Source organism: Peromyscus californicus, unplaced genomic scaffold, assembly GCF_007827085.1.
Source record: "Peromyscus californicus insignis strain IS unplaced genomic scaffold, ASM782708v3 Scaffold_8__1_contigs__length_139910024, whole genome shotgun sequence".
Lineage (NCBI taxonomy): Eukaryota > Metazoa > Chordata > Mammalia > Rodentia > Cricetidae > Peromyscus > Peromyscus californicus.
Window position 1 is genome coordinate 124,864,605 of NW_026294606.1, and position 25,469 is coordinate 124,890,073.

The 25,469-nt window shown below is 44.1% G+C and overlaps 1 protein-coding gene across 1 annotated transcript in view; it reads left to right on the forward strand.

The window, feature by feature from the left end:
* N4bp1 (NEDD4 binding protein 1) overlaps positions 1 to 25,469 on the forward strand; it is a 49,472-nt gene that overhangs the window by 17,239 nt on the left and 6,764 nt on the right. The window contains exons 2-5 of the mRNA XM_052727400.1: positions 9,226 to 10,913; positions 20,415 to 20,545; positions 22,017 to 22,113; positions 25,027 to 25,134. Of these exons, the coding sequence (XP_052583360.1) occupies positions 9,226 to 10,913; positions 20,415 to 20,545; positions 22,017 to 22,113; positions 25,027 to 25,134 (2,024 nt within the window). The remainder of the gene's footprint in view (positions 1 to 9,225; positions 10,914 to 20,414; positions 20,546 to 22,016; positions 22,114 to 25,026; positions 25,135 to 25,469) is intronic.

Here is a 25,469-nt window from a genome sequence, read left to right on the forward strand (position 1 = left end):
TACCCCAGAACACTGTTTGCAGCCCTGATGTTGTCTTAAGAATTCTGCTTTATTGTCTTGGTCTCATAGCCAAGCCTTTGTTCATGCACAGGCATCTTTATGTGTTTGATGAAAAATCTTTTTTAAAAAAGCCAGTTTCGAGTTCTAGGCCCAGGTAGAGTCTGTTCATAGGTGGGTTTTATTGTGGATCAGTTAGAAAAATAGCCCTTTAAAGAGGGTATTTTGGAAGTCTTTTATCTGGAAAAGACATCTCTCCCCTTCAGCTTGACAAATTGCTGCTGGCAGCCTGCTGGTCAGATCTCTTCCTTTTCCTTATTCAAGTGGCTGTAGGATTTCCTCTGTACTTGATCTGGTACAGGTGAACTCAGCCTCACACCTCCTTACCTGGATTGGCAGCTTCCCTTACACTAACAGGTGTAAGGCTGTTTCCAGTCCTAGGACTGCAGGGTGAGCACCCTGATAGTACTGTAATGCAGCTGTCAGACCCCGACAGCATGCCTGAGGTAGCTACTTGGAAAAGACTGGTAGACTTGGAAACACAAATAGGAACAGATGAAGTGGAAGAGAACCAAATTTAGAAGATTAACAAAATAGTGAGTTTACTGCCTGCCTCCACCCCCCCCAGTTTGGTTTGGCCTGTTGTTTATTGATTTATTTATTCCTTTATTTATCAGGGTATGGGCATGTGCACCCAGGGAGCTGTGGAGGTCAATTTGCAGGAGTCCAGTCTCCTGTTCTACCACATGGGTCTTAGAAATTGAACTTAGATCATCAGTTTGGGCAGGAGGAGCTTTTATCCACTGAGCCATCTTGCTGCCCACCCCCTCTTCCTGTTTGTTGTGTTTGTTCGTTGGAGACAAAGTCTCACTCTTTAGCCCAGGTTGATCTTGAACTCAAGACAGTTCTGTTTCAGCCTCCCAAATGCTGGATTTACAGGTAAGTTGCCACCTATCTCTACTGTCTTTAATTTTCCATTATCATCTAGTCTGTGTACAACAGAGCTCAGCCTGCAAGTGGGACTGTAGGGCACACAAAGACTACCAAAGGAGCCTATGATTCTGACTGGAGAGACAGGAAGGGGCACACAGTACTTGACATTTGCCAAATCCCTGTCTTTTTTTTCTCTTCTCTATACCCAGGCAGCATTACTCCTGTAGTTGAGACAACAGTTGGTAGACTTTGTAGACTCAGCCCCAATCCGCCATGTCCACACTTGCTCCCAAACACCCTAAGAAATGTTTTTAAGGGAGGCTGGGCTTGGTGGCACATGCCTTAAACCCCAGCACTGGGGAACAGGTGGGCAGATGGATCTCTGTGAGTTCAGGGCCAGCTTGGTTTACATAGCAAGTTCCAGGACAGCTAGGACTACATAATAGAGAGACCTTGTCTCAAACAAGCAAATAAAAAACAAAAATAAAAGGCTTTTTAACAACTGTCCTGTTGCATGGACATTCCAAACCGTAGGGCATTGGAACCACAACTCATGACAGATCTGTTACCTGGTAAACATGCCAACATTCTTAGAACTTAAGGCACAGCATCATGAACTGCTTTTGGAACCAAAATCTCTAGCCTGTTAGCCTAAGCTGACTGGACTTACTGGGTAGCCCTGGCACTAGCTATCCTCCTGCCTCAGCCTCACATCTTGCAGGGGTTTTTCTCTTTCCATCGTGTAGGTCCCAGGGACCAAATTCAGGTCATGAGACTTTGGCAACAAGCGCATTTGCCTGGTGAGACATCTTGCCAGGACTAAAAGCTGCATTTTATAAAACAAACAAATGGGGCTGGGAAGTAGTACAGCTATAGAATACTAGCCTGGGATGGACAAGGCCCTAGGTTCAATTCCCAGAACCAGAAGAAAAATGAAACACATGCACAATAAATTAATTAATTAATTAATTAATTATAAATAAAATGAACAAATGAACCACCTCAAGAATTTCACATTAGTTGCTACAATAAGCAGTAGTTTATGTCTTAGAAGTCAAGGTTCCTTTTCCATATCCTCAACATAAAAGTTGCTTTCTGTTCTCTGTTATGTACAGTATATGTAAATGAGGCAGGCCACTCTTAAAATAACTGGTGTGGCCAGAGACAGGGGCATTCGTGCTGAATCTTCATCCTCACTAAGTCACAAAGTATTCAGTTCTGTAGGGATGAGACTTATACCATCCAAACTGCTCGTGGTAAAGAGGACGACACTTAGATTTTCTTCGTCAAAGCAATTTGAGGAAAGTTGAATAATTCTTGTATGTATAAATAATATGTATTGGTGATATGCCAATGAAAATAGACCTGTTAAAATGATTTTTTGCATACAGTTTAACAAAATGATATTTTCCCGTTTTATTTTATTTATTTGAGATTTATTCCCTTTTTTAACGTATATTAGTATTTTGCTTCATGTATATCTGGGTAACACATGCATGCAGTGCCCTTGAAGGCCTCCAGAAGAGCATATCAGATCCTCTGGAACTAGAGTTGCAGAGGGTTGTGAGCCACCATGTGGATGCTGAGAATTGACCTGGGTCATCTGGAAAAGCAGCCAGTGCTCTTAACCTCTGAAGTGTCTCTCCAGCCCCAAACATTTTTAAAAACAGTATATGAAACTAGCCATAGGGGCACAAGCCTTAATAACAGCATTTGAAACGTGGATGCTGAAGGATCAGAAGTTAGTTCAAGGCCAGCCTGTACCACATGGGCCCTGTCTCACAAAGCAAATATACAACTTTAGTCCCTTTCCAAGTGTGGATTGTAGGTCTTGGTCGAAAAGAATATAAAATAGTATGTCTACCTCAGCTAATCTTCTGAAGGAGAAGTGAATGTTTTATGAGTTTGTTGCTAAAATCAACAGTTGTGCACCAGCAACTCAAGCTTGCTCTTCTTCAAGGCTGTCTCACTGTGTAACCCTGGCTGGCCTGGCGCTCACCGAGCACTCCTGCTTCAGTCTCCTGGAAGTTAGGATTAAAGGTTGCTGCCATCATGTGCAGCAAGAACCCTTATGGAGAATTTCCTGTCAAAGGAAATTATCATTTAAGAGTCAAATAGAGCATTCTCAGTTAAAGAAAGAGTAAAGGGAAGCCATTGCTAAGAGTCACCTGCATAAGAATTGCTCAAGTTGAGGGCTGGAGAGATGGACTGACAGTTCAGAGCATCCAGTTGCCACACCTGTGTCAGGAGGCTCACAACCACCTCTAACTCCCTCTCCAGGGGCTCAGATACCCCTGACCTCTGTGGACACTACACTCAGGTGCACATACTCCCCACGCCATAATTAAAAATGACAAAACAAACATTTTTTAGAAGTTGCTCAAGTTCTAAGTTGCTGAAGTTCCCATAGAAGTAGTAAACGCCTGGGTAAATGCAGTTGGTTTCTTTCTCCTTTTATGATGTTTTGTTTGTTTTTCATGTGAAGTGTCATGGTAGAGCCTAGTAGGGTGGCCTTAAATTCAAAATTCTCCTGTTTCAGCCTCTTTGGTGCTGGGATTATAGACTAGGATTATACTACCACACCTGTTCTTCCTGAGTTCTTCAACTTGAGTTTGATTGCTAAAAACAAAGAGTATGTATCATATGCTGGGTTTTTAATGATGCACATGGAATATGAGGCAGCTGTTGTAAAACGTGGGAGAAGAAAGGATCCAAGAATAAATGAAGTCTGAGAATGTAGCTCAGTGGTAGAGCACTTACCTAATGCATACAAGTCTCACACTTTGGTTCCCAGCACAGGAAGAAAACAAAACAAGAGTCTTTATCCTGGCATATTAAAATTATACATGTTGGGGATGGGAAGATGGCTATCTCAGTGGCTAGAGCTTTAGTTACGTTAAGTTTGGGAACCACTAAAAGGTGGGCAGGCATGGAGACCACATGCAATCCCAGCACTAAGGAGGCAGAGATAGGGTTTCATGCTATACCCCAGCTGTCCTTGAATTCATGTCTGTCCCCCATCTCTACCTCCTAACTGCTGGATTAAGGTGGGTTACAGGTGTGAGTTTACCATACCCGATCTTTATTGTTTTCTAATATGTGCATTTATGTCTTACAAATTTCCTTTACAAGCCAGGCATGGCTGTCCCTGGCTGTCCATGCTGTCATCCCAGCATCAGGAAGGCAAAGGTGAAGGAATCACGGAGTTCAAGGCTCACCTGCTGATCTACATAGTGAATTCTAGGTCAGTCAGGGCTATGTTGAGACTCTTGGAAAAGCCAATAAAATATAAATAAACATCCCTTTCAGTGCTGCTCCAGTTGTGCCTTGATATTTCATATTTTTTCATTTAGTTCAATGTATTCCCAAGAGACTTCCCTAGAGGAGCTGTGGTGCAGCTCAGCAGCAGACACTTACCTAGCATGACTAAGGCCCTGGCTTCATCCCAGCACTATAAAAAAGAGCTCACATCTGGAAGATGCGTACCCTTCCAAAGAAAGGAACAGAAAAAGGAAATCCCCCTGACCTGTGAGTTACTTAGAAGGGTACTGTTTCTAATTCCCAATCATTTGGGAATTTTTCTTGTCTGTAACTGATTTGTTTGATTATTTTGTGGTGAGATCATTCTACATAGTTTCAATTCTTCTAAATTTGTTGAGATTTGTTTCATGGTCAGCATAAGGTTTATCTTGATAGTTCTGTGGGTTCTTGAGAAGAACTTACTTGGGCTTTTGGATGGAGTGCTCTGTAAAGACCTTCTAGTAACATGGCTGTTTGGTGAGGCTGGGAACTGAACCTGGGTCCCCCGGGAAGAGCAGCTAGTGTTCAAACTTCTCAGCTTTCCACCACCCTTTTTGTGTGTGTGTGTGTGTGGTCTTTAGAAAAAAGAAAACAAATCCCTTCCTCCTTCATCCAGTGTTGAGAAGCAAAGTCAGGAATTGTGCTTGCCTCAGCAGGCGTGCTGTTGCTGAGCTAAAGCCTTGGCTCTTCGATATAAAACCTGTAGAAGAAGATGTAGGGAGTGGAGCAAGCTGGGGCTTAGTGAAGAAAGACACGAGCGACACTTTCTTCAAATTTAATTTTTTTTTCCCCACCACAAAGTACCCTGTTAATTCATAGATAATGGGAAGAAGGATCTGTGGATGTAGCTCAGTTAATAGTTTCTGCCTAGCATGCCTGAAACCATAGGTTCCATTTCCAGCTCCATGTAGACCAGGTGTGCTAGAGACCAGCTTAGGCTACATGAAATCCTGTCTCAAAGTGGGGAAGATACGGGAAGATGACTACTGATGGCTATAAAACAGATGGAAGCCACATTTCTTTCTTTCTTTTTTTTTAAGGTTTATTTATTTATTATGTATACAGAAGAGGGTGCCAGATCTCATTACAGATGGTTGTGAGCCACCATGTGGGTGCTGGGAATTGAACTCAGGACCTCTGGAAGAATAGTTGGTGCTCTTAACCTCTGAGCCATCTCTCCAGCCCCTGGAAGCCACATTTCTTACAAAAGACTAGAATGTTCAAAGAAGTCTCTCAAAACTCAGTGATAAAAACCAGTCCAATTAGAGACAGACAAAAGAATAAGACATTTCACTGGAGAGGACAACTAGCATGAGGCAAGATGATCAAGGTCACTAATCAGGAGGAAAACGGGAACTGAGATAAGGTATACCATATTCTTACTGAGATGTCAAAAATAGAAACAAGTGCTATTAAAAATTGACAGTTTTGGGGAAACTGGATTTCATACATTTTGGGGGTATTGTAAAATGTGTAGCAAACTAAAAATAGTTGGGTAACTTCTTGGGGAACTAAGTATGTGTTTACCATGTGAACCAGCAGTTGTGCCCCTCAGCATTGATCCTAGAGAGCTGAAGCTCACATGAAAACCTGAACGTGACTCTTCTTAGCAGTTTTATTTTTCTTTATGCTGTTTTGTTTTGTTTGTTTGAGACAGGTCTCACTGTATAGCCAAGGCTGGCCTCAAACTCATGACAGTCTTGCTTTGGTCTCCCTTCTTTGCAGTCTCTAGTATGAGCCACCATTTCCAGCTGCAACATCTTAAGTTTTAAGAGCATCATGTTGAATGAAAAGTCACCATCACTACACTCACATCCATGCTTATTGCAGCAGAATTCACAATAACTAAGTTATGGAACCAGCCTAGATGCCCATCAACAGACGAATGGGTAGAGGAAATGGGGTGCATTTATCCAACCTTAAAATAGGAAAGTAGAAAGGACCTAGGACTATGGGGTAAGAGGAGAGTAAGGGACCTAAGGGAGCTGGGTAGGAGAGGAGGATAGGAAGCAGGTGGGTAAAAAGATAAATATCACATATTCTCATGTTGACCCTGGATTTAAACAGGCGTGCGAGCGAGGAGGGGTGCAGTGGAGGTAGAGGGCTACAGTAAGAAAGGTGATGGGGGCAGTGAGGCCTGTGCACTGAGAGACCAGTACTTTACATGTGCTGAAATGTTTAAAGCCAAATATTGTATAATTCCATTTTCATAGCATTAATAATGTCACAAAACTTTGAATTTGAAAACAAATACAAATGAATGACTATCAGGAGATTGAAAGTAGGATGGTGTGACCATAAAAAGATAAAGGCAATCTTTGTGGTAATAGAATAATTCTAAACATTGACGCAAGGTAATGGTTTTATAAAACCATGTGATATAGTAGTCTAGATCTGTGGGCTCATGTGCAATGCAGATGTTCTGATTCTTATGGTATCATCATCCAGATGTGGTGGTTAGGTTAGATGGAGTGCAGTCTGTATATTACCTTAAAAAATTAGTTCTTGTGAAACTATTAGCTCAAGATAAAGTGCCTTATAAAAATATTTTCTCCTTTTAAAGAACTTATTTTTCAGTCTATGTATATGTGGTAGGGAGGTGGGTGTATGTAAATGTATGTGCTGGTGTCCACAGAGGTCAGAAGAAGGTGTCCCATCCTCTGGAATCAGAATTACAGGCTGTTTTGACCTCCCAACATGAGTGCTGTAAATCAAGCTTGGGTCTTCTAGAAGGGCAGCAAGTGCTCTTAACTGCTGAGCCATCTCTCCAGCCCCTATAAAAATATTTTTAAAGCCATATGTAAATATAGAATAAGTTCAAACAAGTTGTAGTAATTGGAAAGAGAACTGTTTGTTTGTGTTAGGGTCTCATGTAGCTGAGGCTGGCCTTTACCCTGTGCAGCTGAGGATGATTTTGAATTTCTGGTCCCCTTGCCCCAACCTCCTGAGTACTGGAGTTATAGACATGCACCACCATGCCTGATTTCTATGGTAACAAGGTTGAACTCAGGCCCTGGTTCGTGCTCGGCAAGCATTCCACTAGCTAAGCCACATCCCCAGATCCCACTTGGAGCTCTAAGGCTGCTGGCATCAGTATTTAACACGGCTTGGATATTCAGGAAGATTAAACTATGGAGAGAGTCTTGGGGAAATGTGTTACCTTTATTAAATAGACAAATCCATGCACAATGATTACAGGTCAGAAAGGAGAGTCCGGCAGAGTAACAGCTGTCCCTCTGTTTCTGCTGGGGGCACATCTGTCGCCTACTCCCGCTGTTTGCTCCCAATGGGCGATGGAGAAGGTCACCAAGCCTTACTTCCTCCGTGGCTTCAGCAAGTCCCTCTACAGTCCAATAGAGAGAGAACGACCCCCCTCCTTGGGTTCCTAAAGGGTCAGTATCTTCAGAGAAGACCACGCCTATTAGGCTGAACTACGCCATTCAATTGGTCATTGTACCGAACGGCAGAATTCCCACAACATAAGATGATCGGTTATTAACATAAGACTAAATTGTCCTGTTAACAAAGTAGAAAATCATGCTTATTAAAAAGACAAGACTCCTGTGCTTCATCCTCAAGAATACAAACCCCAGTACAGTCAAGACTCACAGGAGCAGTGAAAGCCTGGAAATGTATCATACTATTTGGATGGGAATTTCCTCATTTCTACTGTTTCATCTACTCAGAGATTTTGTGATTCTAAATTATAAATGCACAAATATTAGGTATATATATTTGAATGTGGATTCTAACTGAAGGCATGTGGTCATCAGCAGCAAGTGTATATTAAGTTCAAGCTGGAAAAACTCCTGACTGGTGCTTCACAGGCAGAGCTTTTAAATACTGCTGCTTTTGTGACGCTTTTCTAATCTCAGTTGAAAGTATAGGTCAGATCTCACTTCACCAGGGTCTGTGCACATGGAGTAACAGTCTCGCCGTGTGACACGGTGTCTTGTAAGGACTTTAACTCCCCTAACCCTCTATGACTGCACTGTTCTTACCTCTGCCGTTGAAGAAACCAGGCTGCGTTTGGTTGGGTAACTTGAGCAAGTCTACACCAGTAGTATTTTTGGAATTTGAGACCAACACATTCCAGAGCTAAAGTTGGTGGGTATGTTAACAAATGTGTTTCACTGTGTGGGGTGTGTGTGTGTTTGTGTGTTCACTTGCTTGACTCATTTTTGTTTCTAGTAGCAACCTACTTGCTAAAGAAACTAATTCTCTTAAAAATTTTACTACACTTATGAGGTGAGTGTGTGTGTGTGTGGGGGGGTGTACGTTGCCACAACATGTGTGTAGAGGTCACAGAGTTGATTCTGTCCTTCTGCCGTGTGGGTCCTCAGGTCATCATCAGGCTTGACAGCGAGTTCTTTCACTTCTGACCCATCTCACTAGTTCCCTTGCTTAATCTTACTAAAGCCTTCTTCAGTAGCAGCCAGGGGAAGTCCTACTAGTGTGCTGGTTATACTTGAATCTTATTGTTCCTAAATGTCTTCAAGGAACCTGGAAACAGGGTGATCATTTTTGTTGAATCTGCAAACCAGTGGTGTTCTCTTGTCACTCACTGATCTGATGATCTCATCTTGGGGCTATGTCCTCCTTGTGACAAACGACTGGGTAGCAGGAGATGTCCTTTAGCTGTAAATGAATCCAGCCTTGGGATTATCCAATGTGTAGCTAGGCAAGCCCCTAAGATCACAGTGGAAGACGCAGTGAAAAGGTTATGCATTCCCACTCTGTAGATTATACAAAGTTTCAGTTCCTCCAAAGGTGATTAAATAGTTTAGAGTGAAACAGACGAACAGCCCCCCACCCCAACACACAACAAAAGTTCGTAGCTGTTATTTTTTTTTTAATTGAAGTCAAGGAATTTTACTCCAAATTATAAATATGCTTAATGATTTAAAAAAAAAAGTCATTTGTAGGTCCTGGCTATTGTAGGTCCTTGTACTAAGGAATCTGGTAAATCTGTCTAATTTTGTCTTCTCTTTACAGGAGTATATCAAAGGGATCTGTGAGCCTGAACTGGAAGAAAGAGAATGCTACCCCAAGGCCATGCACTGCATTTTTGTAGGGGCACAGAGCCTATTTTTAAAGAGCCTCATTCAGGATACTTGTGCTGACCTCTGCATTTTAGATACGGGGCTTCTTGGCATTAGAGGAAGTGCTGAGGCTGTGGTCATGGCCAGGAGTCATATTCAGCAGTTTGTGAAGCTCTTTGAGAATAATGAGAACCTGCCCAGTAGTCAGAGAGAGTCGGAGATCAAACGGGAATTCAGACAGTTTGTTGAAGCCCATGCAGACAATTATACAATGGATTTGCTGATTTTGCCTACTTCCTTGAAGAAAGAACTACTGAGTCTCACACGAGGTGAAGAGAATCTGTTTGAAACAGAAGATGATGAAGTCATTAAAATTGGAGAGATGCGGCCACCGGAGTTGACGCAGAATGCTGCCACAGGACCGAGTATTGCTAGAGATGAAGTTGTTTTACAGGAAGATCCCAGGAGTGAAGCTAGGACCCCTGTTTCTGAGCTTACAAAACAAATGGACACAGTCTTGTCTAGCTCTCCAGATGTGCTCTTTGTTCCAGTAAATGGTCTAAGTCCAGATGAAGACGCACTTTCCGAAGACAGGGTTTGTCACAAGAGGAGGTCTTCTGATACAGAAGAAAGGCATACCAAGAAGCAGTTTTCCTTAGAGAATGTTCTAGAAGGGGAGCTTTTGCATGATGGTAAAGCATCAGCTGGAAATGAAGTCATTGACCTGTGTGATGCTGCTTCTAACTCTACAAATCTAAGCCCCGATGGAAAAGACACTACAGAAGAAATGGAATACAACATCCTTGTAAACTTCTTTAAAACCATGGGCTATTCCCAAGAGATTGTTGAAAAGGTCATTAGGGAGTACGGGCCTTCTACAGAACCATTATTGCTCTTAGAGGAAATTGAAAAGGAGAACAAAAGGCCCCAAGAAGACAGAGCATTTCCACCTTGCACTGTGCATCCAGATGCCGGGCAGAGCAGAAGTGCGGGTGTTGGGAGCAGCACACATGAGCTCACAACAGAGTCTACTCCAAAGAAAACACAGAGTCACACAGAGCAAGATATAGTGGAAAGATTTTCCCAGTTACCGTTCAAAGACCCTAAACCGTGTACCTCAAATTGCAGAATTAATTCTTTCAGAACAGTGCCAGTAGGACAGAAACATGAAATGTGGGGCTCAAACCAGAACTACACTTGTAATGTAGACCTTGAGACTGATGGCCTCTCACCCTCTGCTGCCTCTTCCAGTCCTAAAGAAGTCAGCTTCATTTCGAGGGGAGCTGCAGGTCACCAACAGAGAAGCCCAGCTTTTCCTGAAAATGGTCTTCAGCAGCAAGCAGAACCCTTGCTTCCAAATAATATGAAGTCTGCCTGTGAAAAACGTTCTGGCTGTTGTAGCTCTCCTCAGCCTAAGCCAAATTATCCCCCGCTTTCCCCACCGATGCCGCTGCCCCAGCTGTTACCTTCAGTTACTGATACACGGTTGGCAGGATCCTCTGATCATATCGATTCCTCAGTTACGGGTGTTCAAAGATTTCGAGATACCCTAAAAATACCATACAAGCTGGAGTTAAAAAATGAACCAGGGAGAGCAGATTTGAAGCATATTGTTATAGATGGGAGTAATGTTGCAATTACGTAAGTTCACTCTGCCAATTATTCTTCCCTGTTCTCTAAGAATTGTGTGTCTGTGCATGCATACATGTGTGTGTAGACTGCTCTGTGTGTTCTAGTGGATCTGTATCCTTCCCTAGGGAGAACCAGCTGGTTGGAAAGGTTTGCATTTGGTCTTCTGAAGTTCTAAGCTTTTGCTTCACCCTGTTCCTGTGGGTAGGAGATGGTAGAGACTGTATTTTCGCATTACACCTTGCTCTGGCACATAGGGTACAGCTGTAAATGAATTAGACTTTGAAATCTGTGTAGCTGTTAGATTCCCAGTACTAGAGTGGAGCGGCTGCTTGCTGCTGTCTTTTGTTTGTGAGACAGTCTCTTGTAGCCCAGGCTAGCTGCTGGTTTGTAGTACTTCTTGTCTTGGATTCCATGAGAAATCTTAAACACACACACACGCACACGCACACACACACAGTTTTTCTTTATTTTTATTTTTTTATTTTTTGGTTTTTTCGAGACAGGGTTTCTCTGTGTAGTTTTGGTGCCTGTCCTGGATCTCTCTCTGTAGACTAGGCTGGCCTCAAACTCACAGAGATCCTCCTGCCTCTGCCTCCCGAGTGCTGGGATTCAAGGCGTGAACCACCACACCCGGCTTCTTTCTTTCTATTTATTTATTTATTTATTTACTTACTTGCTTATTTACTTACTTATTGGTTTTTTCGAGATACACACATTGTTTTTCAAGACAGGGTTTCTCTGTGTAGCCTTGGCTGTCCTGGAGCTCACTCTGTAGACCAGGCTGGCCTTGAACTCACAGAGATCCTCCTGCCTCTGGATTCAAGGCGTGAGCCACCACCACCCAGCTTTTTTGTTTGTTTGTTTGTTTGTTTGTTTGTTTTTGTTTTTGTTTTTGTTTTTCGAGACAGGGTTTCTCTGTGTAGCTTTGCGCCTTTCCTGGAACTCACTTGGTAGCCCAGGCTGGCCTCGAACTCACAGAGATCCGCCTGGCTCTGCCTCCCGAGTGCTGGGATTAAAGGCGTGCGCCACCACCGCCCGGCCCAGCTTATTTTTAATTAAGTGTAAATGTATGTCTGAAAGTCAATTTGTAAACATGAATGCAGTACCCACAGGGGCCAGAAAAACATGTCAGATCCCTGGAGCTGGAGTTCTAGGTGGATTTGATCCATCTGATGGGGGTGCTGGAAACTGAATTCAAGCCTTTCTTAACTGCTGAGCTATCACTCCCAACTCCTACAGATAGATACTAAGACTAATATTCTCCGTTGTTGAATGTCTGTATGACCAGTTTCTAGAAATTCTAAAAGGTCAACTCGTGTCTTGAAATTTTAAGAATGCCTATGGCTTTTCTTCCTGGTTCTCGTGTTTGGACAAGGGTCTTACATGAGTAAGGCCAGTGCTCTACCACTATACTGTCTTCCCAGGACTCTCTTTATTTTTCACTTGTGATAGTCTTCCTAAGTTGTCTAGGCCGACTGGTCAGGCTATATTCAGATTCACAGTCCTCTTACTGTACCCCTCATCCCCATGCTTCTATTAGAGGCATGGAAATAAATATGTTTATATGCCCACCATGTGCATGCCTGGTGTCCAAGGAGGACAGAAGGCGGTATTGGATCCCCTGGGACTAGAGTTACAGTTGTGAGCCATTGTGTGAGTGCTGGGAGCTGAACCCAAGTCTTCCTCAAGAGTAGCAAGTTCTCTTAACTGCTAAGCCATCTTTCCAGCCATCTCTATTTGTTCTTCTTTTTTTTTATATTTTCATGTGCATTTGTTTGAATGCATTCCACATGTTTGCGGGTGCCAGAAGAGGCCAGATAAATGCATCGGATCCTCTGGAGCCAGAGTTACAGGGAGTTGTGAGCCTCTCTCTGTTGATGTGGAACTGAACTCAGCTTTACTTACTTATTTATTTTGCTTTTTTTTTTTTTCATTAAAATTTACAAAGAAATATAATAAGAATGTATGGTGACTCTCCATGGATTTATTCATTCAGCCTCAACAATTGCTTGTTCATGACCAGTCTTGTTCCATCTGCTCTCTTACCTACCACTTTAAACCCACTTTTATGTGGTTTGATTTGTCTTTGTTTTATTGTTTATTTTCCCTGTGGTGTTGGGGGTGGAGGCCAGGCTCTTCTGAGTGTTAGTCAAGTGCTCTCTGCGGAGCTCCCTCTCTAGCTCTTTGTGGACTTGAAAGGAAATCTCAGATACATATTTCATCTGAAAGTACTTCAGAATATATCTGAGACAACTTCCATGTTGTTTTCGGAAATTATTTACTACTCAGAGGAGAGAAGGGACTTATATCTTGGCAGCTCGTGGTGCCTTCCTCATGGTGGCGAGGACTCTCACTCAGTTCCTCTTCCTTTCTTTTGGTGTGGGTGGATGCACATCTGTCCTTTTCTTGATGAATTCTGGGACCTGCTTATCCATGGCCACATTGAGCAGCTCCAGAGCTCACTGTTAATGGGGAGCAAAGCCACACACACACTTCTTAGGTCATGTCCCGTATGAACTTGGTGTGCTCGGTGAGATGCCTCCAGCACAACCGTGCCGGCCTTGCCCATGGTAAAGTCCACAGCCGTAGGGTAGCATAGAACCATGCTGCAAGAGTGCAAGCCAGGCCCAGTTTGGTCTTCTCTGGTACCTTAAGCTTGCTTGCCGTCCTCCAACCCACCTTTTAGGTCTGCCCTGACAGCTTTTGGCGTGTATCTTTTGTTTGGGAACAGGGTCTCATGTAGCCCTGGTCTAGTGCTCATTGTGAAGACCAGACTGCCCTTAAACTCAAAAAAGATCCAATCTACCTCCTAAGTGCTGGGATTGTAGGCTTGTGCCTCCACACCTGGCCTGTTTATTTTGAGACAGTCTTACTACATAGCCCCAAAGTCATGAAGATCCTCCTACCTGTGCCTTCCAAGTGCAAGGCTTTAAAGGTGTGTGCTACCATGCCTAGCAGTGTCGATTTTTACAAGTGTAAGCATTGTTTTGCTTTTCTTTTATACAAAATAAATTATTGATTGTATGTTTACATTTTGCTGTCAAAAATTAAAAAAAAAAAAAGTGCCGCTATTTTAGATATTAGAAGTTTGGCAGTTTGGGCTGGAGCTGCATGTAGCTCTGTTGGTAGAATGCTTGCCTAGCATTCATGAAGCCCTGGGTTTTATCCCATGCACGATATGAACTGGGCTTGGTGGCCCCTTCCTGAATTCCAGCCCTGAGAAGGTCAGGGCAGGAAGATCAGAGGTTAAAAATGTAAAGGTAGGGAGTAAAACTGTTATACCTGTATCCTCATTTCCAAGAGTACTTACTGCCTGTTATCATCCTTCTTTGGTTTTGGGCAGCTCTGTTGGGGGAAACCCAGCAAATGCCCCACAGCTCCGTAGATGTATCTAAGTAAAACTGTAAGAGCCTTTTGGGTACTTGAATTCCAAGACCACTCCTGTTCCTCATTGTTAGTTCTTAAGCTAAGTGATAACAGAGTTTAAGGCGTGATTCTATATGTGAAAAGATTTCTCAAATTGATGTTCATGCAATAAGAACACAGATGAACCGAGGCTGAGCCTGGTAATGGTTGTGTGTGCATGCTGTATGTTCGTGAGTGTGTGTGTGTGTGCATATAGAGAGCAGAGGTTAATATTGGGTTAATGTTCCTCTACTGCTTTCCGTCTTGGTCTTTGGTTTGCTTTTGTTTTTTTCTCTGGAGCTCACCAATTTGGCTAGATCAGCTGGCTAGGGAACTCCGGGGTTCCTCCTGTCTTTGCTCTTCACCAGTACTGGGATTACAAGTGTGTACCACCACCTTCACTTTTGACATGGGCGCTGGGGATCTGAACTCAAGTCCTCATGCTGGTTAACACGCACTTTACCGACTGATCCATCAACTTTTGGAGTAGTAACTAGTATCTCTCACTATTAGAATGTACAGTGGTGCTGTTTGACCATGACAGGATGTTTTACATATCTGATCCCTTCCACTTTGTCCATTTCCCAGGCACGTGACAACCCAAAACACTACCACATATTTCCTGACACTCTTGGATATAGTGCTGTTGCTTTTGAAAAACAATGATTATTACTTAAAGTGAGCCTGCAAGCTTTTATTAGTATATATTTTTAGTTGTTTCATGGATCTATTTATGTGTTTATTGTATGGGGTGTGTTTGTATCTGTGTGTGTGTATATATATAATATGTGTGTGTGTGCACACACACACACTATATGGAGTAACAAACGGCTGTGAACCACCTGACATAGGTGCTGGGAACTGAACTTAGTTAAGAACAGCAAGTATTCATATATATATATAAACTGCTGACACTAGTTATTATCCTTACTACTTTAAACATTTTTAGGTATGGATATGGGTGGGGGTACAGGGAGGTTGTGCATATGTGTTCTGGTACCCGCAGAGGTCAGAAGAGGGTATTGGATCCCTGGAGCTGGAGTTGCAGATGGTTGTGAACTGCTTGACGATGGTGATGGGAGCTGAACTCCAGCCATCTGCAAGAGCAGCTAGTGCTTTTAACCACTGAGCCACCTCTCCAGCCCACTCACTAGTTTTAAAAACTGATGATTTCTAGAAGATTTGACTTTTCTTCCAATTTACTGATGTTTGTGTTTAAGAGCAACAATGTTACCCTAAGACGTAGTTGTAGTTAATTAGATGTAGATTCACCTTAGTTAGGGTTCTGTTGCTGTGAAGAGACACCATGACCACAGCAACTCTTATAAAGGAAAACATTGAATTGGGGCTGCCTTACAGTTCAGAGGTTCAGTCCATTATTGTCATGGTGGTGTGCAGGCAGACATGGTGCTGGAGAAGGAGCTGAGAGTTCTACATCTTGATCTGCAGGAAGCAGGCAGAGAAACTACTGGCTTGATCTTCTGAGACCTCAAAGCCCATACCCTAGACACACACCTCTTCCAGCAAGGCCACTCCCTATGGACCCATCAGGGTCATTTTTATTCAAACCACCACAGTTAGTAATCAAAGGTAACTCTTTTTCTGAGAGAAGAAATGCCAATAGGGGTGAGGCTTGACTCTGAGTTGGGAAGTCCTGAGATCAGATGCCAGTGTGCTGCATGGCACTGGAGACTGAGTGTTCTGAGGATCATCTCAGAAAGAAGGTCCCAAAGGCAGAGATGATTGGCTATTACACAGACCATAAATGAGTAAGTTTAGTTAGATAGACTGTTCCACCAAACTACCCTCAGCTCTGGGCTCTGGACATGTGGGCTTCCTCTAAGAGCTGCCGAGTAAGACTAGCACTTCTTTCCTGGCTTTTTGCTCCACTTGTAACTTCATGACATGACTGCCATTCTGATCACCAATTTAGATTACAGTTTGACTGAGACCAAATATTTCCTAAGTTTTTTGGCAGTAAGAATTGAACTTTTTAGACATATACTAGGCAAATGCTGTACTGCTGAGCTTCATTCTCAGCCTGGTATTTCATCATCATCATCATCATCATCATCATCATCATCATTTTGTAATGCAATCTTCATACTAGTTTCTTGGAGAAGAACTGAGTATAACTTACATGACACGAAGTAACAAGAACCTTGTCCAGGGTCACACCTAGACTTGGCCCTGTCTTTCCTCAGGACCTGGACTACCTGTATCTCCCACAGAAGTTGAGGTTGGACTGTTAAGACTTTGTTGTCGTTGGACACATTAGTGCTTCTGAGTGACCCTCGCCCATTTGGCACAGCTAGGTGCTATGATAGTTTAGAAGGAAATCCACAGCCTGCAAGGGTAGGGTCTGTTGGTGTAAACTACCCTGAAGCAGCCCCCTCCCACTCCTCCCAGGATTGCTGTTTATTTGGCCCAGCATGATATCTGCAGCTCATATATACCATGAAAAGCTCCAAAATAGCTGCCTTGTGCTGCTGGTTATGTGTGTTTTCAGTTTGTCCCCCCCCCCTCCCGACACTCCCCGTCACCACTATGAGTGAGTCAAGTGATGAGTCAGTGGAAATGTTTGCGGTGTCTGGCGCGACATCACAGTGGTGGCTGAAACTCCAGCATGAGAGCACCTGATTTGGTGATTTTCTGTGTAGATAGGGTTTGCCCGTTCGCTTGTCAGAACTGTATGTCCTATCCACTTTGCTTGCCGGTCTTTCTGTAGCAGGTTCCACGACTATTTTTATTTAGTAGAAGCTAGAAGGAAACCATGCTTTCCTGGTTAAGTCAGAGGGCTTTCCACAATATTTCCCTACTGCCCTGCCTGTTTTGACAACCATTGCTAGCTAGCTGTTGTCACCCAGCCCTCCTCTGTTTTAAACATGTTGACTAGCTGCTGTAATGTGAAAAATAGCCAGATAATTTAACTTGTTTCCCGAGGCATGGAACAAGTTCAAATCTCCCTGGAGAGTTGACATGCCTACCCTCCAGGCTCAGTGTTTTCCTGCATGTGGAGCGGGGGTCTATTTGGAGCCCCTAAAGTAGAAGGTATTATGGTCTATGCTGTTTGAATATATGTTCTCTAGGTCACAGTAGACCACTGGTTTGCACTTCCCTGCCCACCAGCCTCTCTATCACAGAGACCAGAAGCAGCAAGGATTAAGCACACTTTATCCAGCCAGGGCATTAGGCTTAAAAGTAGAGTTCTTTCTGGACTATAATAGTATGACAACAGTTTGGCTCCTCTCTTTTCTCCCTGCTTGGGGCTGCGACTTAAACTCAGACCACACACACGCTATATTGGTCACACCAGCCCTCATTTCCTTTTTCTGTAGTTTATTTTCTAGATAAATCTGTATATTCACTAACCTGAACCCTGAACCACTGTTTTTAACTCTGGAGTCTTCAAGTGAAAGCTGCTGTGATCTCACCATAGAGAACACTGAAAACTGGTACAGCATTGGTGCTTCTGGATGTTTAACTGTTTGTTTTATTATTGCTTTAAACAATTTGTCTCCCCCTCCCCCGCAAGCTTATAAGGTACCCAGGGTAGCAGAATCCGTCCCGTCTGTGTTGGCCTCCTTTTCTTCATGGACCCAGCAAATGGAGCTTGGTACTCTATCCCATCCACGCCTGCTGTTGTGGGCAGTAGAACATTTAAGGAGAGGACGACAAGCAGGTTAACTGGAGCGTGTGTGCGTACTTCATGTTAGGACTGGCTGACTGCCTGAACTCCAGGCCTGCTCTGGGTATTAACCAATTCGAGTGATAGCTTATTCTTTAAAAACAAAACAACCCCAGTTACTCCCTCTGTTTCACCAGTAACAAGTGTCTTACTGGTAATCCTTACCATATCAGCAGCGGGTTTGTTTACTTGCATGTGTTTTCTGGGATAAGATCTGATAGTTTCTTGTCTTTTTTCTTTTTGTTTTTTTGAGACAGGGTTTCTCTGTGTCATCCTGGTTGTCCTGGAACTTGCTCTGGCCTCGAACTCACAGAGACCTAGGCCTGCCTCTGCCCCCTGAGTGCTGGGATTAAAGGGGTGTGCTAACACTGCCCAGCTGCGAGTTTCTTTTTTATGGTCTCTGAAAAGGAGTGGGCTCTATCCTCTAACACAGAGAACTTGTGAGCTCCTCTTTGCGACCTCCTGACAGCTTAGCAGTTTACATCCAGCCCTTCCTGCTCTCCAGGGTCAGGGATGCAGATGGGGTTGGCACCATACTGTGGGATAGTGGAAGGGTCTTGGCCAGGTGTGGGCAGTGAGTCTGCTCCAGCACATCCACCCTCTGCCTGCATACCTGGGACAGGCCACTCTGTCATGCACTACGCAGTAGAAGGCAGGAAGTGAGAGACAGGAAGGGCTTCGCGGAGACTGGACAGAGCCCTCAGAAGGCTGGTAGGGAAGGTACACAAGGGGACTTAGCAACCAGGAGGGGGGTAACAAGACCACCCAAGAGCACGAGCTGGCTGGCGTGTGTATTATGGAAAGTTCGCCTTGGCTTGTTCCCTCTGACCTGTCAAATGTGGAGGGGACCTGGAAGCCAGTCCTGGCAGGATGTGTGTGGGAAGGACGTCTCTCCTCCACCTCCGTTTAACTGCCTGAGACAAAAATGAAGGGTTATTTATTTATTTTTTATTATATTTATTTACTTATTTATGTGTGTTTGTGTGTGTGGAGTGCACACTCCATGGTGCATGTGTGGTACTTTGGCCTGTGGAGCCATATAGCCAGCCGATTTTTTTTAATGTGTGTTTTGCCTCTGTGTGTGTGTGTGTGTGTGTGTGTGTGTGTGTGTGTGTGTGTGTGTATGCCTGGTCAGAAAAGGGCTTCTGATCCCGTGGAGTAACGGATGGTTTGAGCCACAGGTGGGTGCTGAGAAACAAACCCATGCCCTTTTGCAAGAGTAGCAAGTGCTCTAAGCGTGAGCCGTCTCTCCAGCCAGTTTCTGTTTTTGTGTTTTGAAATGTACTGCCAGACTTGAGAGGTACATTTTTGTGTGTGTCTTCTGGAGCAGGAAGTCACACACTGGGCTGGGTGCAGCCTCATTTCTGCCTTAGGAGTAGTAACTCAGCCATATTTGTCATCTACAGCTGTTTGTGACTGTTGTCACATTGCTGCAGCAGAATTGAGTGGTGAGACAGTGACCATGATGACCTTTACAGATTGACAGGTTCTAGCCCGTTTCTTACATGTTCACCCTTTTCCTGCTTTCTGCTTCATTCAGTACAGAATGTCCCCATGGTCCTAGATAGTTTCATTTGAAACTTGTTTTTTATGAGTTATAAACTCGGGAGCTTATCAGTTCCCTGGCAAGTGGGTTGTGCACCCACCTACCCTCCAGAGGTAGCAGTGACATTGGGCACTGTGGTGGTGGCAGTAGGGTCACATCTTTATCCCTGTCCTCAACCATAGGCAGGCACAGCACAGGGATTGTGCCAGCTACTGAACTGTCTTTGCTTGAGCAACAAATTCTGTGATTACATTCCTAAGAAATTCTCAGGACACTGGTAGTGAAGCCCAGTGGTAGAGTACTGACCTAGCATGTGTGAGGACCTGAGTTTGATCCCTAATCCAGCAGCAAACCAAGACAGCAACAAAACCCCACCAGGATAGTCACTCTATAATCACATTAGGCCAGATGTGGAAGTATACACCAGTAATGTGAGATTCCAGGAGGCTGAGGCAGGAGGATCACCTGCTTTAGTCAGCTTCAATGACATACAAAGACCACACTCAAAAAAAGATAAAATTCTTAGAGGCCAGTGATTAGACAGAACTTAGAAAGAGTAGTAGTTTTTTTCAATAGGATGTGCTTTAAACCCCTTTGGTAATAAACAAAGATTACAGCAAGCCTGCCACCCTCCACCAAAACAGCGTACCCAGTTTGTCAAAGACAAGGAGAAGACCTAAGACTCTAAGATACAGGAAGGACTCAGTCAGCGGGTCTGACTTGGCCTTGCAAAGTAGCAAACGTACAACAAATTTGCAAAGTAAAAGCATGTTTATACTGATTCTGTTGTGCGTGACTGTTCTCGTCTGTGGTAAAACTTGGGCTTTACATATGCTTTAACCTGAACGAAAATGTCCTTGTTTCCTTCCAGCCATGGTCTGAAAAAGTTCTTTAGCTGCCGTGGAATAGCGATTGCAGTTGAGTATTTTTGGAAGCTTGGCAACAGAAATATCACTGTGTTTGTCCCACAGTGGAGAACAAGGCGAGATCCTAATGTCACAGGTGAGGCCCAGTGACTTTTCCATATTTCTGGTTAGATATTTAATGAACTGTCTTCGTTTCAACACATTTCAATTAGAATAGAATCGTGCACATGGGCAACAGCTTGGATGATGAGATTCTAAATTGGTTCTGTCTGGTAAAATAGCAATTGAAAACTCGGTGTGGTGGTCCACACCTGTAATGTCAGCACTCAGGATGGAGCAGGAAGACCAAAGCCATCCTTGGCTCCGCAGTAGCCTAGACACACCTATCAGTTGAGGAGTATTGTAGTGTAATTGAGAGTGGTTAGGAAGGGTGGAAGGCTAGTAGAGCTGTTAGAAAGGGCGTGTCTCCACTAGGTCGGACTTCTGCATATTTAAAGGGTATTTTTTAAAATAGTTGCTTGGTCAGTTTTGTGCCTCCAGATACATCTTTTCAGTAATCTGATGGCTTACTCGGAATCCTTTCTGTTTGCCGTACACTACATACGGCATAACCTGCAGGCCCCACACAGAGGTTTGAACTGCAGTGTGAGACATCCAGAGAACTGTGAGGTGGTGGTTGTCTTAGGCCATCACAGAGACAAGGTGAAAGGGCTGTGGCAGGCAGAGTACATGAGGGCACCTAGAAAGCAAAGGTGACATGGGGAGGGGACGACACATGTGCTTATAGATTCGTCAGTACAGAGACAGGAAGTGACATTTAGTTACTAGGGAGGTGGAAGCGCTGAAGCCACTCCGCTCCGGAGTGTCCCCAGCTTCCTTTATCCACACGGAGCGAGGCCGATTCACTCCTTTTCTAGTTAAGTCTCAGTGCATACACACTGGGCAGCTCTGAGGTAGGAAACCCCCAATTTGGGCAGGTCAGCTCAGGTCACTGGCAGCTGCTTTGGTAGGAAATGCAAACCCAGGGATCTTATGCATCAGCTCTCAGCTTCTCTCGCCTGTGACTGCTTTTCCACAGTACAGCATCGGCCCTCCGTTCCGTCACTACTCCTGCCTGTGACAATCAGTAAAGACTTGTACAGACAACTGAGAGTAATTAGGAGAGGGGGCTGGCTGCACTCGGGCTCGGGAGTACACAGCCTTCCTTGACTGGAGCAAAGCAGTCTGTTCCTCCCCACTGCCACTCTTTGGGGGACTCCTGTCATTTCTTGTTATGTATCCACTTGTAATATTTACCTTTGGAAAAGTTCTTGGGGGCAGAATTAATTAATTATAGGCTAAAGAGGCAAATGAGTTTAACATTGGTTGGTTGGTTGGTTGGTTGTTTAAAAACTACCCAGTCGGTTCATATGTAGAATTTGCCTGAGTGTGAGTCTTACTTGATTTTTTTTTTCTTCTTCTTCATCTGGTGAGTTAGTAAAATTGAGTCAGTAGGAAAAAAGGTTTTCTGCAAGTCCCCAAGTTAAATATTTGGGTTTGCATTCATTTATTTACACATCTGGGAAGATAGCCTTTGCTGAATACATATCAACTTCTTCCACGAACAGAACAGCACTTCTTAACCCAGCTCCAGGAGCTTGGAATATTATCTTTAACTCCTGCCCGGATGGTCTTTGGAGAAAGAATTGCTTCTCATGATGACAGGTATGAAGGGCTGTTTTCCTTCCCAAGGTGGGAGTGGGGTGGTGAGGAGGCAGCTACCTGCCACCAAACAGGTGTGCACTGAAGGAACCTGCTTGGCTTAGTTTTCAAACTTGTGATCAAGGTCACTACTAGGCTCATGCACCCTGAGGTTAGGAATGGTACCAAAGACACTATTGTGTTAGGTTTGGTTTTGTTTAATTAGTAAAGCATGTCTGAGGTGAGAAAAGACAGATACATGTAGTTGGTTTTCCTTTTTTTTGGAGGCAGGGTCTCACCATGCAGCCCTGGCCTGGAACTCAATATGTAGATCATAGATGTGAGTGGATGTCTGTGTTTCAGGCTAGCCAGGGTTACGTGGTGAAATCCTCACCCCCCAAAAGGAGGAATTTTGATTCCAAGACTACCCAGTGCTATGTAGTTTTTACAGCTGTTCTGGTGCTGCCATGTAAGTGGTCACAAGCATGGCGTCTGGGGGCCTGGGGCTGACTCGTCTGTTCCTTCTCTACATTATCCTGTCCATTTCCATATCCTGTCCATCTTCCCAGTGCGAGCACTGCTTTACATTACCCACGGTGGTCTGTGGTTGAATGGGACAGAAGTGACTTAGGGCCACTACCAACATTCACTCACTGAAAGAAACGGGGTTAGATGGGACACATCCAGGTGTGAGAAGAGCTGGGAGAGGGCAGCACATGAGTTCGGAGCAGTCCTAGGAATCTGTCCTGGAAGGGCATTTCTGGTCTGAACTACCACAGGCTCAGGAACCCTGGGGTGCTCCGGAGAAAAAGCAGTTAGACCAGTAGGCCCAGGAAAAGCCTGCAGCTTTCTATCACCACAGCTCTCTTCTCACAACCAGGGGATTCAGACCCAGGCATAGACATGCAGGTGAAGCTTCACCTTGACTCATGGGTTTCAGAGAACATAGTTGGGTGTCCTGGTGGGCCTCACTATCTACTTTTACTGACGTCTGGACCGAAAGCACATTGGCATTCATGCCCTTTAGAAGTAAACTGAAATGTTCATTAATAAGGAACTCAGCCAAGTGTGGTGGCTCAAACCTGTAATTTCAGCATTTTAGAGGCAGAAGCAGAAGGCTCAGGAATTCACAGTCATCTCAGTGCATAGTGAATCCTTAGCTACCCTGGAATACGTTCCTGAGTTCCTTTCGAGGGGGGGGGGGTGAGAAAATAAACCAAAACAAAACCGACTTTCCAAGGTTCCTAAGCTTGGAAACTGGAGTTAAGGCCTGGTTAGGAGTCCTTGCCCTGCCCAGAAGAACAGCCGTTTGCACCTCGGACCCAGGAGCGTGTTTCGTTTCACTATCTTGTTCCTAGTCTAGAAATAGCATCTCCAGTATCTTCACAGTTTTTGTTCTGTTTTGTTTTTTAAGAGAGATTCTCACTATGTAGCCCTGGCTGTTCTAGAACTCACTGTGTAGACTAGGCTGACCTCGAACTCACAGATTACTGCCAGCTTCTGCCTCCCAAGTGCTGGTCTTAAAGGTGTGCACCAACAATGCCTGGCTACTCATAAAGATTTTAAGAGGGTTTAAACAGGGATACTCTTCAGCAACAAAACAAAATTCTTTCTTATTTAATTCTTACTCCTTCATCACCATGTACATGAGACCCTGTGTTCTATTCCTAGCACCCAATAAGCCAGGTGTAATGATCCACACCTGGAATCCCAGCACCAGAAGATCAGGGTGACCTTCACCTACTTAGCTCAAGGCCAACCTGCGAGACTTAAGACCCTGTCTCTCAAACACAGGGCTGGGAGTTCAGTGATAGAGTCCAAAAGGGTCCCCAGTTCTCCAAAAGGCAGTGAGTGACCCCAAAATGGCAGTCTTTGCTCTCTCAAGCTGGACTATAGAAGAACTTCTCTCAGAGAAAAGCTCACATATACAGCGTTCCTGCCTACCAGAAAGGGCCACTTCCCTTGGCTATGCCTGTGGTTACCTAGCAAACCCCAAGCTAACCTGGGGTCCTCCAGTCTCCAGTAACATGTCCATGTTATGAATATCAGAGCCCCCATGTTAAACTCACTCTTCTCCCCTCCCCTCCACTGTGCTAGCTCCCAAGCTGGTCTCACTCTCTTCAGAATGGCAAGCCACCCCTCTCTCCATATTCATTCTTTCCAGCTTCTCTCTGTGTCAAATCTCCACTGACCCCTACTCCCCAGCCCCATCTGAGAAATAGCCCTGACCATGGCCAGTCTGCTTCTCTCTCTCTCTGCTCCGGACTCCTCCAGATGCCCCTGGCTGTTCTCTCGCCGCCATCCAGCCCCAGAGCAGTCATCTTGGTGGTGCTTTACTGCGCCCTCACTCACACTTGCCTACGGCACCAGGCCCCTAGTTTGATCCCAGCATGACTAAAACTGTGTTTTAAGAATGCAAACACCACATCATCACCATATGTCCTTTCATCGCCCAGTAAATGTCTATATATAGGCCAAATTGATGATGTCTTCTTAAAGCGAAGCAGAAAATGAATTGTTTTTTTTTTTTAATTGCAAAGCTGACTGTCAACTAACATTGAAGTAAACTCAGCCAGCTGAGCAGCTGAAAGCTGAAAGATTTCATAGGTCTGTTACCTTTAACTTGTCCTCTGCTCAAGTCTTCATGCATTGTTACCACAGTTTATTGGTGGATCTTTGATAGAAAATGTAGGAATCATAGTTGAAATCATTTTTGTATGACTAGATTGCATAAAAAAAGTTGTTTTATAATCACACTTATAATTCCAGAGATACTCATCACTTATCCATCTTCAGTTGACAGGGACCTACTTCTGTGTGTCCAGCCTTGTTTAAACTGGCTATTTTCTTAAGAAGAGGAAACCCTTTCATCTCTTTAGCACAGCTTCTCCCAGCCAGCATGCTGTTTGCTCATTTTGAACTCTCTTGTTACCATAGGTTCCTACTACACCTAGCGGACAAGACTGGGGGTATAATTGTAACAAATGATAACTTCAGAGAGTTTGTGACTGAGTCAGTGTCCTGGAGAGAAATTATTACAAGGAGGTAATCTTTTCTTTTTTGCTTTGATGGGAAGTTGGTTGTTTACTTCTTGTTTGCGTTTTACCTCACCATGCGCTTGCCAGGGTAGTGGGCTCAGGAAAGTTGCAGGCACACAAATAAAACAATGTCACTAAATGTTGAAGAGAAAGAGAAAGCTTGGCTGCAAACTCTTGGATGAAAATGAATTACTTCACACATTTTGAGCCCTGTGTTGCTAAAAAGGTCTTGGTGATGGGTAGAGGAGAGTTGACCTTTGACCTGGGCACAATTGATGAGTTGCTGAACTTCTCTGACACTGTGGTGTGTGTTAGACTCGATTCTACATACAAGGAGGCTCA